Source organism: Salvelinus fontinalis, chromosome 25, assembly GCF_029448725.1.
Source record: "Salvelinus fontinalis isolate EN_2023a chromosome 25, ASM2944872v1, whole genome shotgun sequence".
In the NCBI taxonomy this organism is placed as follows: domain Eukaryota; kingdom Metazoa; phylum Chordata; class Actinopteri; order Salmoniformes; family Salmonidae; genus Salvelinus; species Salvelinus fontinalis.
In genome coordinates, this window is record NC_074689.1 from 18,257,469 (window position 1) to 18,278,774 (window position 21,306).

The window sequence follows — 21,306 nt, forward strand, 5'->3', positions numbered from 1 at the left end:
CATTTCAATCAGTTACGTCACTTGCTCTGAGACTTAAGTAGTGTTGCCCCTTGCTTTGCAAGGGCCGCGGCTTTTGTGGAGCGATGGGTAACGACGCTTCGTGGGCGACCGTTGTCGATGTGTGCAGAGGGTCCCTGGTTCGCGCCCGTGTCGGGGCGAGGGGACGGTTTAAAGTTATACTGTTACATTGATGCTGTTGACCCGGATCACTGGTTGCTGCGGAAAAGGAGGAGGTTGAAAGGGGGGTGAGTGTAACGGATGTGAAATGGCTAGCTAGTTAGCGGGTACGCGCTAGTAGCATTTCAATCAGTTACGTCACTTGCTCTGAGACTTAAGTAGTGTTGCCCCTTGCTTTGCAAGGGCCGCGGCTTTTGTGGAGCGATGGGTAACGACCGTGCTTCGTGGGCGACCGTTGTCGATGTGTGCAGAGGGTCCCTGGTTCGCGCCCGTGTCGGGGCGAGGGGACGGTTTAAAGTTATACTGTTACAGGCGCAGTATGATTCAGGGTGGGTGGGCATCTTGCATTTAGGCATTCCTTCAGGAACACCCCCCCTCTGAGTTTTTCTGCCTGCATACCTGAGTCCTCCTTACTAGCTAGCGGGAGCGTGCACGACAGGCGGGGGCAAAGGACACTGTCTACCGGTCATTCCCGCCTCCCACTAGCACAGCAGAAGGGAGGCTAGGACGACACCATGAACTAGCTAACTTGCTAGTTAGCGACACTGTGTGCTAGCTTGCTAGTTAGCTTGCTAGTTAGCTTGCTAGTTAGCTTGCTAGTTAGCTTGTTAGTTAGCTAGCTAGTGCACAATGTCGCTCCGACTCCCGCCTGCTGTGTACCAGAGTCCTCCTTAGGACTAGCTTGCTAAGCTAGCACACAGTGTCCTTCGCTCCCGCCTGCTGAACACCATCATTAACAGAACTGCGGGAAAAGTGCCCGGCAGGCGGGGGCGAAGGACACTGTTTATCGGTGTATGGCTAGATAGCTATCGTTGATGACTCACCCTGAATGTAATTCCGCTGCTCTATCAATCATAGCCTACATTCATCTTGGAGAAGAAATATCAATTGGCTGAAGCAATGTGGATGGGTAGCCAGGCAACAGTGTCATAGCAAAAGAGAGAAGACCATTGTGGTTGGTCATCTGTATTAACCATGCTACCTGCTGCCCCCCCTGCCAGAGAGGTGATGGTGCCTTCCAGGAAGCGCCCCCCCTCCCCCTTTCTCTCTCGCTCTCTCTCTCTCTATATAGACTGAATTAAATCAGCTGACAAATGGTATCTCCCTACTCCCGTATGGAACGCGCTGCCGCGCCGAAGCCGGCTGCTGCCCGAGCGTTGAAAGCGTAGAAGGTTGCCCGTGGTTATTTACTGTTGTGGATGTCGGACTGACTCCGGGGAGGGAGAATTCTTCGCAGCCGAAAGGGAGGTTACTTTTTCGGGGCAGTCGCGGAGCGCGCTGACCATGGCCTCCAACTTCAATGATATAGTGAAGCAGGGATACGTGCGGATACGGAGTAAGAAACTAGGGGTGAGTGACACTTTGCTGAAGGAGAGGAGAGGCTTCTACGTAGTTATTTGTGGTCAGGACAGGCGGGCAGCAGTAGCCGCATCAGGAAGGCAGGCAGGGAGGCAGGGGCACTAGGAAGGCAGCTGGATTATTTAGAAAAGGTTTAATTGCAGGCAGCTGTCCTGCTGTGAGTTTTACAGAGTAAGATAATAGAGGAGCAAAACAACATGATTCACTTTCCTTTAGTGGTTGGATTTGTTGAGAGTTTTTTTAGTTAATATGTAGGACATTAAACAGAATATGATGGAAATAACAATGTTTCAAATTGGGATAGTGTTTGTTGGAGATATTGTCAAAATCACGTTTATTATCTTGCAAATAGTTTGATGATTATTTATTTCCTTCATCACCACATTGATTTCTAGGTTGTCAAAGTTGTAATTTACAAATTACAGAGACATGCAGGGCACTGACTCCTTGCCTACAAGTATGATGGATATAGATGGTGTAAGGATAATGGTAAAATATTGTGTTGATAAAGACTGTATGGTATCAGAGTGGTTGTGAAAAATGGGCTAAGGTGGGTAATCTAGCATAAAGTAGACTGCAACTGTAGTCAAATGAGTTGTATTGATCAGAAGCACTGGAAACACTGCAATGAGTTAATTAACAACTAAATTATAACACAGTAATACATTTGTAATAACAATAGCAATGGCTTATGGTTATAATGCTTTTCAAAATGCTCAAAGCACTTTACTTATATTACATACAGTTATCTGTACCCCCCACTGGACAACATCATTCTAACAGTAAATGGTGGTGATGATGGTAGCCTGTGCTCTGTGATATTCCCTGGATCTTAAAGCCAGCTGGGGTATTTTTAGATTACAGTACATTACAGAATTAATGTAGAGCAGAAATCTTTTCCTCTGACCATGATGGGTGATGCTGGCTAATGATGTCTGCTTTCCCCTGCCTTGCCTTCATCACGACTTTGTCTTTGTGCGTTTACATTTTAGAATAAAGCTATTGTAATTCATTTTTCTACGATGAAACATTTATGACAAAAGAGAAGGAAAATAACATTTCATCTTCTCATTCAGCGTATCACTCAATTTTAAATCTCTCTGATTCACATTGTTATGCGTATTTGTGCGTGTATATTGTGTTCTGGCACAGTGCTTTGCTGTAACTTTGTGAGTTAGATAATTCAACATTTCGCTGTTGTGGAGGTGGCTATGCCAGGACAGCTACCTTTCATCATGCTGGTTGTGAGGCAAGAGCTGAACAGCAATATGTTATTTTTGTTCTCAGCCTGTCAACCTCCCCCAGCTTGTTGTTTGAATCTAATGCCATGCTGGTACGGTCGTGTCTCACCTCTGGTAAAGCATGTGGTGCACTGGACAGACTGACAGACAGAGAACCTATAGGAGGACTGTCAGACACTGAGAGGTTGTCCTCCTCACCTTCTGTCTCTCTTCTGGGTCGACCAACTCCATATCGGTGCTACCATTCCTAACTCATAACCTTAACCAAAAACAATTAGGGCAGGGGTATTCAACTGTTACCTTACGGTGTCCAGAGCCCGCTGGTTTTCTGTTCTACCTGATAATGAATTGCACCCACCTTGTGTCGCAGGCCTACATCAGGCCCTGATTAAAGGGAGAGAATGAAAAAAAACAGTGGATCTGGCTTCGAGGTCCAGAGTTGAATATAAGGGCATTAGGAGGTTAAACACAAAGCTGACCTTACTGTGCAATTTGTGTATGTTCTTCAATATCACTGTAGCAGTCGTTGGATGTTTTTTTCCCACTCAGCGGAGTTCACTGGTCTGTAAAATGGTCTGTCAGACGTGAAAAGGTCCAAGTTGACATAAGAACCATCGCATCATGACTGACCTTTCAAAACCTAGCCTCCTCCATCCTCCTCCGCTTCCCCCTCTGACCTTACTCTCCAGAGGGCTACCATTTCACATATTTTCCTCGTTTCAATTTCTGATTATGGAAAACTACAGTTGAATGACATTAGGATATTTCTTCTGTGTGGTATGAATTTCCGCGGCTAACAATAGATTCGGCGGAAAACCTCATCAGCATCAGTCAACCTGATTGGCTCATTTTCGAAGCTGGTCATGTGTGAAGGTTAGATCGTACTGTGTCAGTGTTTCTGCGGAATTGTTAAAAAGGTCTAGGCACATTTTTGTTCTTCCCTCTCTTTGTTTATATGTCTTGTTTAGTCACTTTACCCAGCCTTGATGGAAGACATTATATTTCTACTTTAGAGTCTAGACAACTCCTTTGTTGAATTTTTACTTAGATATACTTGAAATCAGAGTTGTGTGGTGTATTGATATAGTCAGCTAAGCCTCCGTAGAGTGGAGATTCAGACTGGCTGAGAGTCAGAGATTGTTGTCTTGCCCTCGCCTCACACCTCTTCCTCGCTCCCTCATATCTTCCCCTCTCATAACTCGTCCCTGTCCCTCGTCGCTCCCTGTGTCTCATCTCATCCCTCTCTCACCTCTCCCTCTCTTCCTCATCTTTCACACTCTTTCTCACCTCTCACACAACTCAGTCTCTCACGCTTCTATTCCTCTTTCAGATCTCCCCCTCTCCCTCATCTCGCTCCCTCTCCTTAATCTTTCCCCCCTCTTTCTCACCTCTCCCCCTTCTCTCTCATCTCTTCCCCACTTTCTCAGTTCCTTCTTTCTTTGTCCTTCTAAGCCTCTTACACCCTTTCCCTCTCACTCTGTCTCTTACCCTCTGCTTCTCTCTCTCTCTCTCTCCCTCCCTCTCACTCTCTCTTACCCTCTGCTTCTCCCTCTCTATCTCTCTCTCCCTCTCTCTCACTCTGTCTCTTACCCTCTGCTTCTCCCTCTCTCTCTCTCTCTCTCCCTCCCTCTCCCTCTGTCTCTTACCCTCTGCTTCTCTCTCTCTCCCTCCCTCTCACTCTGTCTCTTACCCTCTGCTTCTCCCTCTCGCTCTCTCTCTCCCTCAATCTCACTCTGTCTCTTACCCTCTGCTTTTCCCTCTCTCTCACTCTCTCTTAGCCTCTGCTTCTCCCTCTCTCTCTCTCCCTCCCTCTCCCTCTCACTCTGTCTCTATCCCACTCCCTCTCTCTCCCTCTCCATCTCACTCTATCTCTCGCTCTCTTTCTCTACCTCTCTCCCTCTCTCTCCCTCCCTCCCTCTCTCTCTTTCTCTCCCTCTTCCTCTCCCTCTCTCTCTCCCTCACTCTCTCTTCACTCTCCCTCTCCCTGTCTCTCTCTGTCTCTCTCTCTCCCTCTCTCTCTCCCTCTCACTCTGTCTCTATCCCGCTCCCTCTCTCTCCCTCTCCATCTCACGCTCTCTCTCGCTCTCTTTCTCTACCTCTCTCCCACTCTCTCTCTCTCCCTCTTCCTCTCTCTCTCTCTCTCTCTCTCTCTCTCTCTCTCTCTCTTTCTCTCCCTCTTCCTCTCCCTCTCTCTCTCTCTCTCTCTCTCTCTCTCTTACTCCCTCTTCCTCTCTCCCTCTCTCCCTCTCCCTCTCTCTCTCTCACTCTCTCTCTCCCATTTTCTTTATTCAGCAGCCACTCTGCCTATCCCAGACAAGTACTTATTTTAACACACACACACACACATGCACACACACACGCAAATGTACACGCATGCACAGCTGCATTGCGTGGTCGCACTAACTGGCCCAACACGGAGGAATTGGCACAAAATCACACACAAACAAACAAGCAAACAATGTTTTTCCAGAGTAGGTGGTTCTTCAATTAGATCTAATCCTGTGGCTTTCTACCATAAGCTATTACTTGTTTTCTGTGCTCCAACTCAGTCTGCCCGGGAGACAGACAGACAGACAGACAGACAGACAGACAGACCTAAACATAAATGGCAATATCCTATGCCATCGTAGCTATTCCTTACACAGGGCCTACCGCTGTGTAAGGAATAGCTACGATGGCATAGGATATTGCCATTATCCCCATATCCTGTCCTTCTCTGTGAGAAACGGAAGCATAGACTGTCTGGGGAAGGGAGCAAAACATGACCTTTTAGTCATCTGAATGCAGGTCCATGTTCCTCAGGTTGAGGTTTGTGCTAGAGATGAGGAAAGGTCAACTGTTGCATGTCTCTATCTTAGTCCTAACTAATGGATATAGGAAGCACCATTTAGTCACTTTTACAGTTCCCTAACTATCAGTCAGGCTGCCATTCAAAGTCACATCCCGTAAATGGTGACACTGTAAATGTGCCATCAGGAAGGAATGGAGAGAGGGATGGGGGGAGAGAGAGAGAGAGAGAGATATAAAGAGAGAGAGAGTAGAGTGAGAGATATAAAGAGAGAGAGAGAGAAAGAGAGAGAGAGAGAGAGAGAGAGAGAGAGAGAGAGAGAGAGATTGAGAGTGAGAGCATTTTAATTTAATCTGACCCTGATTTGATTGTCGTTAATCTTGCTTGAGCTCTTTATAGTACTCGCTGTTATGCTCTGAGAGTCAACACAATGTCATCTCCCCAACAAGTCCAATCTGCCACCATGTTGTTTTCCCCCTGACTAAGTTGCTTCACTCCCTGCCCATTCACCTTGTATTAACTCCCCTAACTGCTCTTCTTTGTCTCTCCCGGGCATTCTTCACTCAACCCCACTCAAGGGGGGCTCTGTCCTCACTGATCGTTCAACTGTATTTTGAGAATATGTATTGTAATAAATCAAATCAAATGTTATTGGTCACATACACGTGTTTAGCAGATGTTATTGGTCACACACGTGTTTAGCAGATGTGATTGGTCACATACACGTGTTTAGCAGATGTTATTGGTCACATACACGTGTTTAGCAGATGTTATTGGTCACATACACGTGTTTAGCAGATGTGATTGGTCACATACACGTGTTTAGTAGATGTTATTGGTCACATACACGTGTTTAGCAGATGTGATTGGTCACATACACGTGTTTAGCAGATGTTATTGGTCACATACACGTGTTTAGCAGATGTGATTGGTCACATACACATGTTTAGCAGATGTTATTGGTCACATACACTTGTTTAACAGATGTTATTGGTCACATACACGTGTTTAGTAGATGTTATTGGTCACATACACGTGTTTAGTAGATGTTATTGGTCACATACACGTGTTTAACAGATGTTATTGGTCACATACACGTGTTTAGCAGATGTTATTGGTCACATACATGTGTTTAACAGATGTTATTGGTCACATACACGTGTTTAGCAGATGTTATTGGTCACATACACGTGTTTAGCAGATGTGATTGGTCACATACACGTGTTTAGCAGATGTTATTGCGGGTGTAGCGAAATGCTTGTGTTTCTGGCTCCAACAGAGCAGTAGTATCTAACAAGTAGTATTACTGTAAGTGTGTGGTTATGTTGCCTGATGTGGTTGGGGACGGAGCGCTCAACAGACGCACCAGGCCAGTAACGGAGGAGAACAATGGTTGTATTGTGGGAGATGCCCCAGCCAGTTAAGATAGGATCTCTACTCACTGTGTGCTCTCACTGTTAACGATGACAGGCTGGCCTGGATACAGGGCGTCAGGAGATTCTCAGCAGCTAGACTAACTCACTAGGCAACTCTCTCAAACTGGAGCTGCAGTTACTGTACTTTAACTGGTGGTGAGTTTCTGGAAAGAGGCAGGCGATTTCAGTGAACTTCCCATTTCTATGAATTTAAGACTTTATTTCCACCATTTTTGGAAATGTGAAGTTGTTGATCTAAACAATATGGCATGAGGATATTTCCACCAGCTACGTCACTGTCACTGACTGGCCGTTGTACTGTACTTGGAGGTGACATTCTGGAATGAAGCAGTCGGTTACATTGAACTGTTGTCAGCTGAGCTTTCCTGTTAGATAGTTTTAAGGATGCTTCCAGAAGGAGTGTTCTAGTGTATAGCCCCGCATCTGTTTATTCAGTGATAGATGTTGTTGGAACCCAGCGGATTAACTCACAGATATGCAAGGCCAGGCGTGGGCGTTCCTTCGTTCGTTCGCTTGGACCAATTTGTTTTTCTGTTTTCATCAGCTGCTATCAGACACAAAAGACCTAAAGACAAATGACTGGCTCTTATTGGGCCTGATGAATGGCGTCTCACAGGATATGGGAAACAACACAGCCAACATTATTCACAGTGAAAAATGTGCTACTATTCAGCTCCTTTCATAAATAAATCTCTGTCTTCAGACCTCGCTTGAAAATTTCACATCAATGATCCCCGCTGCTCTTAATTATCAAAAGAGCTTTTTACTCTGAACAGGTACAAATGTTGCTATTAGCAGTTAGAGATGTCTAAGGCCCAACTGATGAATTAATGTGCCACATAGAAGGGCCCGGGGGCTCACAATGGGGCATTGTGTGCATCAATACACTTTCTTCCCCTCTGCTCCTCCTCCTCCTCCTCCTCCTCCTCCTCCTCCTCCTCCTCCTCCTCCTCCTCCTCCTCTCTGCCATTCCCTCTTGAGGATGCCTGGGATGTCTCTACCCTCTGTCTCATTCTCTCTCTCTTTGTCTTTCTGTCTTTACCCTTTCTATGTCTGTCTTCCTCTCCCCTCTCTCGCTCTCTCCCTCCCTCTCTCTCTCTGTCTGACATCCCACCACCCCTCTCTCTCTGTCTGACATCCCACCACCACCTCTCTCTCCCCCCCCTCTCTCTCTCTCTCTCTCGCTCTCTCGCTCTTTGTCTTTCTGTCTTTACCCTTTCTCTGTCTGTCTTCTTCTCCCCTCTCTCTCTCTCCCTCCCTCCCTCTCTCTCTCTGTCTGACATCCCACCACCTCTCTCTCTCTCTCTCTCTCCTTCTGTCTGACCCCCCTGCCTCTCTCTCTCTCTCTCTCTCCTTCTGTCTGACCCCCCTGTCTCTCTATCCCTCTATCCCTCTCTGTCCCTCTCTCAATATCAATTCAATTTCAATTTAAGAGCTTTATTGGCATGGGAAACATATGTTAACATTGCCAAAGGAAGTGAAGTAGATAATAAACAAAAGTGAAATAAACAATAAAAATGAACAGTAAACATTACACTCATTGAAGTTCCAAAAGAATAAAGAAATTTCAAATGTCATATTATGTCTATATACAGTGTTGTAACGATGTGCAAATAGTTAAAGTACTAAAAGGAAAATAAATAAACATAAATATGGGTTGTATTTACAATGGTGTTTGTTCTTCACCGGTTGCCCTTTTCTTGTGGCAACAGGTCACATCTTGCTGCTGTGATGGCACACTGTGGTATTTCACCCAGTAGATATGGGAGTTTATTAAAAATGGGTTTGTTTTCTAATTCTTTGTGGATCTGTGTAATCTGAGGGAAATATGTGTCTCATTAATATGGTCATACATTTGGCAGGAGGTTAGGAAGTGCAGCTCAGTTTCCACCTCATTTTGTGGGCAGTGTGTACATAGCCTGTCCTCTCTTTAGAGCCAGGTCTGACTAGGGCGGGCTTTCTCAATAGTGAGGCTATGCTCACTGAGTCTGTACATAGCTTCCCTTAAGTTTGTGTCAGTCACAGTGGTCAGGTATTCTGCCACTGTGTACTCTCTGTTTAGGGCCAAATAGTATTCTAGTTTTCTCTGTTTTTTTTCTCCCTCCCTCTCTCTCTCTGTCTGACCCACCCGCCTCTCTCTCCCTGTCTCCCTCTCTCCCCCTCTCTCAATCCTCTCAATAATACATCAAGCCGTCTGTCCCGACTACTCCCAACAGCAGCTTTGTGTTTTCATTGTGTTTGTGATAAACTGCTCTGTAAAGTGCAGAGTTCACTAATCCACACACAGAGAAGGGAGAAGTCACAGCTCAGCGCGGATGGAGGGAGGAGAGGACTCCCTACCACGACAATTTAATCTCCCAAATCAATCCCTGATACCCTGATGCTCTGGCACCACAGACTGAGCCAACTGCTGCACCATCTAGCCTCTTAACTAGAGAGGAGAGACACAATCAGAAAACGCCTTACTTGAGACAGATACTTGAGACATTTCATTGCATAATCATTTGTGCTCTTTTTTTTAAACAGCTCACTCATTTCCTCTGATGACTCTGTCCTTTTGGTAATGACGTTGACCTTGACATTGAAGCACTGGTGCATGGTTCCCTACCTTAGCCTGTCGGTGTGGCTATAGGCTATACTATGTAAGTGAAGGAGGACTGTTTTAACCTTTTGAGATAATGGATGGCATGTATTGCAAACAGTTTTACTGATATCACAAACAATTACAAAACGCATCATAGAACACTGTAGATATACAGTAGCTTTTGCATGCTAATAATTCATTTCTCTAAGGATGAATACAATGTACAAACGTCTCCCTGCTCCAGTTTAGAATGACAGATTTGATGATGTACATTTGAATTGTATGATTCTCCATGTTGTTATAATCTTCTACGGACACACTTGAGATTGACCTATGAAATCCCGAGGCTAAAGGTATCTATCATAGCTAGCTCCTTTAACATCATCTCTCCATCCCCTTCTTCTCTTCTTTCCCCTTCATTAATCACTCCATCCCTCTGGGCTCACAAACCTACTGAACAGCTGAATGGGTTTATGCCTATGTGTGCGTGTGCTCGTGCGTGAGTGAGTGCGCGTGTGTGTGTGTAAATCTGATCTACCTGTAGCTCAGTCTAATTTCAGAGATGTGCGTTAACATACAGTATGTCGTTTTTGTGTTATAGTGTGATCTGGAAATAGGATCTTTGAATTCTGTAGAGGAGGAAATATGAAGTATGAAGTTATTCTTAGGAAAAAAGGCTTTTAGCAGGAAGCGGTTACACCTTTATTTTACAATTAGAGATGTAATGACTTGTAATCTGATGAATCTCTCTTTGCTAGCTTTCATCAGGGAGCTGTAAAGGAGTTACACATTCACATAGCCATCCACACGGCCTAGTCACGGCAGTCTCTGTGTGTGTGTGTGTGTGTGTGTGTGTGTGTGTGTGTGTGTGTGTCTGTGTATTTGTACTTTTGCACGCTACCTGTTTGTGCTTTTCGCACAGCACCCAGAGAAGTGTTACAAGGTAACACTCTTCTCTTGTTTTAAATAGAGAAACATCATACATTTTCAATCAAAGATCACTGCATTATTAAAAACTCCCAAATACAACATTCTTTGAATAATGAACATTAAGCCTAAGAAACAATATTTATTTCAACACATATACTTATTTGTAATATGAGAGGTAACGTTGACATGTGTGTTGGCAAAGCTCTGACAGCTATCATCTCTCTCAGCACTCACCAAGGAGTTGATGCTTGCTTCTATTTATTCAGAGATGAGTCCTCTCTCTCCCTCGCTCTCTCTCCCTCGCTCTCTCTCTTTCGCTCTCTCTCTCTCTTTCGCTCTCTCTCTCTCTCTTTCACTCTCTCTCTCTCTCTCTTACATGCTCTGTCTCTTTCTCTCTCTCGCTCTCTTTCTTTCACTCCCTCTCTCTCTCTCTCTTACTCGCGCTGTCTCTCTTTCTCTCTCTCTCTCTCTCTCTCTTACCTGCGCTGTCTCTCTCTCTTTCTCTCTCTCTCTCTCTTTCTTACCCACGCTGTCTCTCTCTCTCTCTCTCTCTCTCTCTCTCTCTCTCTTACATGCTCTGTCTCTTTCTCTCTCTCGCTCTCTCTCTCTTTCTCTCTCTCTCTCTCTTTCACTCTCTCTCTCTCTCTCTCTCTCTCTCTCTCTCTCTCTCTCTCTTTCACTCTCTCTCTCTTAACCGCACTGTCTCTCTCTCTCTCTCTCTCTCTCTCTCAGGGGAGTTCTTTTAATAGTAAGAAGGTGACAGTTAACTTCTCTCCCCATACAGGGCTGGCAGTAAGCTACCTGTCTGTCCTGCTGAGTACTAAGTAAAATGGCGCAACAGCTTCCTTCTCACAGTGCCTGGCTTATTGTATCTGCCTGCTTTAAAAAAATGTACTACTTTCTAATGAGTTACAGAGAAACATGGAGTGCTGTCTCGTCCGGCCGCAATATGATCCACTTTCTATTAAGACAGCTTGTAATATTTCCTCAAGAGTTATTGTTAGAGGAATTAATTTTGGATAAGGTCTGCCAAGGGAAGTTGTAAATGGAGTACAATACCAGCCCTGGCACTGTCACTTCCATGGAAATCATTTATGGGCCATAATGGAGAAAATAATGACTTGCATACTCGTAAAGACATGGCAAACATGAAGGTCTTGGACAGTTTTTTGGATGGGAAAATGCCCATAATGTGGCCTTAGTATGTGTAAGAAAGAGTGGTTTAGTGGTTGAACAATTGATCTTTTGCAGATTGTATGGTATGTTTTGTATGCAAGCAGTGGACATTGAGCTAATCTGACTTAATACTGTGAGGTACTGAGCAGCAGGCATTTAGATCACACACACACGCACACACACAGTTCCCCCTCCACACACACACACACCTGACCTTCCTGTGCCCTAAACACTCCTCTAACTAACTGCATGTTTCCTACGCACTTCCCCACTTCCCCCTGGCATCCCAGTGATTCCCTCTCATTCTGCCCAGTAATCTGTTAGCTGAAGTGATAATTGCATTCCACAATCGCTCCATGCTGAGACTGCACACAGTCACGCTGAATCACTGCCCATGTATTCCAATGGAGTAAGTTCTTTAGATGAAATGAGACAAAAACAATATGACGAACTCCATCACTACACTTCCTTTGATGTTTACTCTGAGCGAAAAGGCCATTTTTTCCTTCTTCCTCTAACACGTGTTTAATTAGATTTGGAAACTGTTAGTTAAAGCGGCTAGCTATTAGCTAAATCAAGTTAGTTACAGTATGAAAGAGATCCCTTTGGGTTTTAGTAGTAGGGAAAAGTCATTGTGGATATAGCCTAGTTATAACCTAGTTTGGCTACATCACAGTCCCAGTTAAAGGCATCAGCGAGCCAGACAAAACATGGCTTCAGAATGCATGTATGGATCCCCGTTGTCTTCTGGTTGTTAAGGATAGCACATTGTAGGTAAATGCATGAGTGAACCAACCAGAACATCAGTACTACTTTAGGAGCCAAAACATCAGTGAACAGTAAGCCTACTGTACTACTTTAGGAGCCAAAACATCAGTGAACAGTAAGCCTACTGTACTACTTTAGGAGCCAAAACATCAGTGAACAGTAAGCCTACTGTACTACTTTAGGAGTAATCCTCAGGATGTATCTGATCCACTGGGCTAGGATTACCATCCTTGTCCTCTGATATTCCAGCAAACAACTCTCTCATACAAAGTGTCCTCAAACACACAAAGAGGCATAATGATGTGGTCCTGCAACATGTAAATATTTGACTCTCTCTCGGATGCAGTGGTTTGCACTACACACAATCACATCCCCAGGTTGTGTTTACATGTTAATGAAGGTCAGCTGAGCGTTATTAGAATAGTCAAGTGTCGTAGCTCTAAAGAAAGAACCTCTTTCATCCCTTTTGATAGGCTGTTTCCTTGTTTCCTTTGAGACTGCTGCCATCGGTCACTTCACAGGCTAGCTAGCTTCCATTTGGTCTTCACACAACAGCCCACACCTGTGTACCTAGCTTATATAGTTGGCCCTGGGCCTTTTGATTTATTTTTTGTATTTATTTATTTGCATACAAGAAAAAAATATATATTATGCTGAAGTTTTGAAAGGTACATGAAAGGAACATGTGCAGGAGATGTAAATAACAAACACAAAAAACAGAGAGGCCTGGAAGGCACCTCCCCCTTCATATGTACTATATATAAAACAAACCATACCAAAGAAATGACCTGATTTTTAAGACAGATAAACAAATAATTGTATATTTAATAGCCTGGGCTCAGATCTGTAGGCCAATGTACTTTTGTTTAGCCAACTCCTCTGCCTATCGTTGCCCATACATACCTGAGACCAAGCTAATGGCTAGCCTAATACAATGACACTAACGTATGGAGGCTAAAGTATGGATGCTAATGTAGCACGCTAATGGCTGGGCTACAAACGTCAGTCCCTACAACGCGGCTTGAGTATTATGAGCTGGGGTTAAGTTGAGATGTTTGTGTGTTGTGAGGTGTATGCTGCCTGTTTCCCCACGCTGAGGCCGGGAGACAGAATGAATACAGTACTAGTGAATATAGGAGCACACTCAGACAGCCATGCTCATAAACAATAATAGACTGTCAAGTACACTCAGAAAAAAATTCCGTGGGATGTTTTGTTTGTCTGTGTTTGTGCTGGGCTGAATACGTTTTCTTCAGACAGACAGACGGAGTAGGGTTATTCTTGCACAGTCAAATCCCTTTTTGTCTCTGTGTTATTGTCCGTGAACACAGCTAGCAACGAGCTGCTTCAGCCTTGTAGTTAGATTAAATGGAAATTGCTCTCTGGCTGCGGCGGGATTGCTGACTGAAGCTGTAATACTGAGAGGCTTTGGGATAAGGGACGTTTTAAAGAGCAGGCAATTGTCATGATGATGACTGAGAGCTGAATCCATCCACTGTGAACCAATTGGAAGAGTATTTTAAAATGTATTTTACATCCACAGTAGATACATCCTGCTCACATCAAACAGTTGCCACAGTTATACAACCATCTAAATTGGAATCAGAAATCCCACCAGGAAATAAAATGTATAAAACAATGTATATACAACATTTTTTTTTTTCAAACCAGTAACATCAATATATTATGCTTGTAGGGAACTGTACTTGAATCCATTTTTATTCTCTCTTCGAGATGTTGTGAACTATTGCAACTGCTATTTCTGTATGAGACATGTATGTTCTGACAGCCAGGGCAGGTCAGCTATCCCCAAGACTCCAGAACTCAATCAAGTGTGTGTCTGTTTATGCATATGCATGTGTGTGTGTGCGTGTGCGTGTGTGTGTCTGTGTGTGTCTCTGAGTGTATGTATGTACTGACATGAGCAATACACTGTGTGGTTTCCAACAGCCGAAACATTTGCCCTTCTCTCCCCCACACCTCAGAGAGGAGAAACCTCAATATTGACCTATATCTCCTTGAGAATAATTTGGCTGCTATTTCGGTCCTGTTCTTAAGTATGCTTTGTAGGGTATGATGACTGAATCTGCTGCTGTGTTTGACATTTTAACTAATGTTCCAGGCTCCAAGCTACGGTGGCCAACCGTAGGGCCAAACATCCCCAGAGTACAACCAGGGTAATAAGAAAACATGAGGGAATGCGCTGCCTTGGTTGCCTGTGCTTGACAGGAATATTTGCATGAGATTTGGGTGTGTTTTTTAACAGGGCTTGTCCTATGGCTTATTGATATGGAATGAGAGCATAATAGCTCCAGTCTGGTCTGAAATAGCAGAGAGGGCAGAGTATGAGAGATATTCTACTGCTGAAGAGGAACATTGTTATTTGTTGTCTTGTGTATTCTAATCTATTCACAGGCGTCTAACTAGAAGTCCTGTTTATAAAGCCTAATTTATCATTAGTCCTAATGGAGGGCGGCCTGAAGCCAAACGCAGTTGTTCTCTCTTTCACCAGACCCGTGTGCCAGGCTTCTGAACCAGACGTTTCTCACTGCAAAGAGTTTCTCAACAGCTACTACTTTTTCACTTCTTCTTCTTCACACTCTCCCTTCTCCTCTTCTTTCTCTCTTTCTCTCTCATCTTACACTCTGTCGTGGATTAGCACCTGTCCCCGTTGCTTATGTCATCATGACTGTAGAGGCTGTGTTTTGGGTGAGAGCCTGCAATGTCCTCTACACCTGATGTCATGTTCAATAGCAGTCAGTGTCACAGGCAGAATGTATAACATAGAGTTATCATGTATCTCACTCTATCCCATTAGGACATGGATATTACATTTCTGGACTGATTTGGCCCATTAATGTTGACGAGGAGCTGTAGCCATGCATAGGGAAAGAGGAAGGGGGAAAAGAGGGATGGAGGGGTAAAGAAAGAGGAAAGGAAGACATGGATATAGTCTGGAGAAAGGAGGGAAAAGATAGATAGAGAGAGAGAGAGAAAGGCAGTCAGAAAGAGAGAGAACCCAACATAACGAGATATATAGAGAGAAAGCGAGAGAGACTGAAAGAGAGAGATGGAAAAAAGGAGAAAGCGAGAGACTGAAAGAGAGAGATGGAGGGAGAGAGAAAGCGAGAGAGTCTGAAAGAGAGAGATGGAAAAGGGGAGAAAGCGAGAGACTGAAAGAGAGAGATGGAGGGAGAGAGATTGAAAGAGAGAGATGGAAAGAGGGAGAAAGGCGAGAGAGACTGAAAGAGAGAGATGGAGGGAGAGAGAAAGCGAGAGAGATTGAAAGAGAGAGATGGAAAGAGGGAGAAAGGCGAGAGAGATTGAAAGAGAGATATGGAGGGAGAGAGAAAGCGAGAGAGATTGAAAGAGGGGGATGCAGTGATTACATGGTGCTGAGGTAGCACTGTTGACACATGAGGATTTGGAGTGGCCCAGATAAAGTAATCTATGATTAACTGGGGCGCGGAGTGGTGCAGCAGCCTTACTACCTCGCCAACAGCTGTAGTCAGGGCCCAATTACAACATTATGGGATGTCCAAACATATTAAGGGGGTGGGAATGGAGAGCGTGTATGTGTGTGTGTATGAGCATTTGTGTGTTTGTGTATGTGGCTACTATATATGTGTGGCTTAGTGTTGGGTGAGAATGGATGTAGGTGTGTGTGTTTTAGGGAGATGTTTGGGAGTGCGATCGAGGTAAGGTGTGCGTTTACGATTTTCAGGATTGGGAGGGAGGGAGTAGGGTCACGGGTGCAATTAAATAGACATTTCTAGTCATCACATTTGCTGTCAAATTGTAGAAATGTTCTTGTGCGGGGTGGGGCTGTGGGGGGGGGTGAGGGAAATTATAGCTGCTATGATTGCTGTACCAACTGTCCGACGGGATAACAAATCAAATTATAAAGATGGACCGCGGTACTGGCCCAGCGCTGGCCCGCCGCTGTCTGAAATTGATTGCCAACAGCAGCAGCTGATATTGCAGGGCCTGGTCTGTCATAGTCCATCAGCAGTCATTATCACCATAGGAATATGGTGCACTCTGTGGGGGGGAGCTCAGGCCATGGTACTGTGGCTGAAAGAGTATGGGCTACATGCTACTGTAGCTACGTCCATATTGGTTACACTATACTAGGCTTTTCATTTGGTATTGGCTTAGAAGTGACTTTGTAGAATGGCAATACGATGGTTGTTGATGATTGTTCTTTTTTCTGTGTGTTTGGGATTGATTGAAATAAACGCTACTATGTTACAAATGTTGGTATCGTAGTTTAATTCCTTGAAGTAAGTACCAGACACTACTGTATGGATGTGGGCTCCCGAGTGGCGCAGCAATCTAAGGCACTGCATCTCAGTGCTTGAGGTGTCACGACAGACCCTGGTTCGATTTCAGGCTGTATCACAACTGGCTGTAATTGGGAGTCCCATAGGCCCAGCGTCGTCCGGTGTTGGCTGAGGTAGGCTGTCTTTGTAAATAAGAATTTGTTCTAAACTGACTTGACTAGTTAAATAAAACATTTTAAAAGGTGCTAAATATCAGCTGAAATAGCCTAAGGCTGTAGAATAAAATGTTATCTCCAGGCAATGGTCGAAAAGTTGTCATTCATTCATCCTATCCGTGTTTCCTTTTCAAATCAAACTTCCCTTTCTGGAAACATAAACCAGAGTTCTGGTCTCATCTTAACATTACATTTGTCCTCTTACCCAGCACCTGAGAACTAGTGGATGTTACTGTAAGCACACTTCTCTCTGAGGTTTTGATTATGTTTCAATATTAAACTCTGTTTGTTCCTGAACAGAACTTGCAGACAGGCTTTGCTATTTTTAGCAGATGTGAGAGAAGTCATATACCTGGAGCTACAGTAGCTGTCATTGGAAATCATTTTCATGTCTTTAGATGGTTTCTCCGCCCGTTCAGCAGGTGAGTAATGTGCCTACGGGGGAGTTCGCTTATGTTTTATTGAGAGGCCAGACACATCTTCAATAACGCTGAAACTTTCCCAATGTTCTGAGAGTAGTTAATAGGGGGACTTAGCATCAGGGGCCACTTACAGGAAATGACTGTGGTGACTTATTACCGGGGTTTAAAATGTGATTTCACCTCTTTACTTCTAAAGGAGCACTTTTACTGCCTCTGTTCCATGAATTTTATGTAGTTTAAGTAGAATTAGAATATTATTTGCTCTGATAAAGTAGCCTTGTGGGTGCTAAAGCATTCTGTCTTGAAAATAACAGGTTGACTACAAACTGGACGGCCTCCGTTACACACACGTACACACATGCACACACGCGCGCACACGCACGCGCACACACACACGCGCACGCACGCGCGCGCGCACACACACACACACGCACAGCTAATAAGCGAGCCCAGGGCTGTGCCAGCTGCTTCCCCAGGTGTGTATCCAGACATATAAAGGTGAGGAGAGAATCTCTTCCTCAGTCCCACACAGCTGGCTGTCATGTCTCCTCCTGTTGGAGCACGAAAGGTCACACATGCAAGCTGGCTGGGATGCACGGACGCACGCACGCATGCACACACACACACACACACACACACTCCTCTCCAGCTGTGTTCTGTTGTCTTTTGATCAGCTAAGATCATACTCAGGAAGCTTTCACTGCACAAAACAAACTATGGCACAGAGATGGAAAAAATATATATTTTAAATTAGTTTGTTTTCAACTTCAGAAAACCCCATATTATTGCAAAGTGCATTTTCATGACCCAGTTTACTTTCGATCCAAAATGCCTGTGGCCTCTGCCTCTAGCGTTTTGTATGAGTCATGTATCCTGAAGAAACAGTCAGTCCTACTACCCATATAGGATATCATTGGCTTGTGATCATATTGTATGTACAATAGGTTGTCATGGCTAAATATTTACAACATATTTGACCTGTTTGTGTGCTGAGCATTGAATAGTATTGTGATCTGAAACATCTGTGAAGAGGAGTGTTATGATTTGGAAGGTCTGGGTCGTTCTGAACACTCATGAAGACAGGTCAGGACTTCCAGTGATTAATCAGCATGTCTCTGCCTCAGAGAGCCGAGAGATGTGCTCCAGTCCATATTCAGCCTCTGGACCTCTGCTGAGAGGCAGGTCAAAGCTGATGAACAAAGCTACACTGTGATGCATTTAGTCTGTTCTTTTGGCCACAATATGTCTTTGTGAGCCATAGTTGTTGGTGTTTTGTACAATTGGTTTATTTCCACACTGAAATCAATATAGTTCTCATTGGGTACCTTGTGTACCGCTTGTATACAAATCCTTTCAGTGTTGTTGCTTTGTTATACGATAAGGGACTAAAGCAGCATGAAAAATATAATACTCTTCTTTAAAAGATCTTGTAGACAAATGGAAAAGGGTTATTTGTTACAGTCAAAAGACAGTAACATACAGTAGCTACAGAAACATTTCTCAGGGGTAATTCTTCACACCAATTGAATGGGCTATTGTAGTATAAACCAGTGATTTCATCCTCTACAACTTAGATCACACCTCAAAGAAAAGATGCTGATTGTACTCCCATAACATCCCCTTTTCTTGATAATATATATATTTTTATTTCTGGGCGATGAGGCTTTGTTCTGCGGCAACACACAAATACACTCACACACTCACCCTCGCATGGAATAGTGTTCCGGCATTCTAATTAGTCACACATTCTAGAAGCTTCAGAGTCTCATTCACCTCCATGTAATTAAAATCAGTGTAAGAGTCCTCCTAAGTAACACCTAGAAACACTGCCAAGAATAGGCCCTCCTTGACAAAGCATTTGACAACTGTGGAACAGGCGAAATTAAGCCTTTTCCTTCATACCTTTTGTTCTTATAAACACTGTAGCTCTCTCTCTGAGCTTGCTTTTGTAGTGTTGTAATGACTTAATCTCAGCATTCTCCGAGTGAATTACTTTGTGTTTGGTAGGCAATGAATGGTTTTGTTTCATCGCCCCAGAAGGGATTTTGAGACAACAGTTGAGTCAGTTTCTATATGACTTGCCACATACTGGAGCTGTAGGTTATGATCAACGACTAGACAGCTCATTCTTACCTCTTGGGGTTTCATGTAATATGGTGTTGTTTTGTCCGTAGGTAAACTATTCAGAAAATAGATTGGTTATTGACTATGGCCTCTTGTGTCCTGATTAATAAATGCAGAAGTAAGAAAGCACTTTATAGGTACAGCCCATCATTACCTTAAGTGTCCCATTCTACATTAAAGCATTACGTTGTGTACCTCTCTCTCTCTCTCTCTCTCTCTCTCTGCCCCTCTCTTCCCCCATCTCTCTCTCTCTCTCTCCATCCCTTTCTCTCTCTTGTTTTCTCTGTATAATAGTCATGAGCCTCACTAATGGCCTCGAGGCCCATCAGTAGGAACAGAACAGATAAGAACCAAGGCAGGAATTCACTCCAGTCAATTACCTGGAGTGCGAAGTTCAGGCGCTGTGTTCCTTTTATAGAGTAAACAAATGAATCCTGGATACACAGTCCCCCCACGATGACGATGCAGGGAGTGTTAATCATACATCACACAGATTAAGATCAGCTAGCTATCTCAGACAGGAAATTGAAAGATCCTCTTCTTCAACATGAAGCCCCTGGATATGGTATTAGGCCTAATAAGTTATAGTTGACTCCTTATAAATGCACTTCAGATAAGTGCATATTTTAAGTCCACTACAGTTTTCACAACAGTGTTCCAGTCATCCCAAAGTTGCTACTGGTAACCGCATGCTCTATTTAAATGCACAATATCACAACAATCTCAAGCTATTGCATTTATCATTAATGGGCTGTATATTTGTATTTGGTTTAAATCACTCTGTTTGAGACGGAGAGGCGCTTTATGCATTTACAGAGACCGTTAAGGGTAGAGGACACCTTCCCTGGTCTTTCCGGATGCCATACAAGAATTATATTAGGATAATAAAGTGGAGGCGAGCCAAGAGGTCCGTGAGCCAAGCTGTCAGGGAGATATAAAGTATTAAAAGACCACAGAGGGGAGGTGTGACATCTTCAACTGACATCTCAGAGTCAGAGTAAATCACACAGTAGTAGTATAAGGATGTAAAAAGTTACAATGACTAAGGATCTTTCACATTCAGTGTCTGCTCTGTTATGGATGATAAAGGTTATGGATGATATAGGTTATGGATGATATAGGTTACGGATGATATAGGTTATGGATGCTATAGGCTATGGATGTTATAGGTTATGGATGATATAGGCTATGGATGTTATAGGTTATGGATGATATAAGTTATGGATGATATAAGTTATGAATGATATAGGTTATGGATGCTATAGGTTATGGATGCTATAGGTTATGGATGATATAGATTATGAATGATATAGATTATGAATGATATAGGTTATGGATGATATAGGCTATGGATGATATAGGCTATGGATGATATAGGCTATGGATGATATAGGTTATGGATGTTATAGGTTATGGATGATATAGACTATGGATGATATAGGCTATGGATGTTATAAGTTATGAATGATATAGGTTATGGATGCTATAGGTTATGGATGATATAAACTATGGATGTTATAGGTTATGGATGATATAGGCTATGGATGATATAGGTTATGGATGTTATAAGTTATGGATGATATAGGCTATGGATGTTATAAGTTATGAATGATATAGGTTACGGATGATATAGGCTATGGATGTTATAAGTTATGAATGATATAGGTTATGAATGATATAGGTTATGGATGTTGTAGGCTATGGATGATATAGGTTATGGATGATATAGACTATGGATGATATAGACTATGGATGATATAGGTTATGGGTGTACTACTAGAATAAGAAAATACTGAAGAATAA

At 43.6% G+C, this 21,306-nt stretch overlaps 1 protein-coding gene across 2 annotated transcripts in view; it reads left to right on the top strand.

The window, feature by feature from the left end:
- The first annotated feature begins 1,232 nt into the window (after window positions 1–1,232).
- Window positions 1,233–21,306, top strand: part of dok6 (docking protein 6) — a 115,230-nt gene continuing 95,156 nt past the window's right edge. The window contains exon 1 of one of the 2 annotated variants that reach the window (XM_055881499.1): window positions 1,233–1,527. In XM_055881499.1, coding sequence (XP_055737474.1) covers window positions 1,462–1,527 — 66 coding nt within the window. In that variant the 5' untranslated portion in view covers window positions 1,233–1,461. The remainder of the gene's footprint in view (window positions 1,528–21,306) is intronic. The other variant, XM_055881498.1, reaches the window with a different exon arrangement.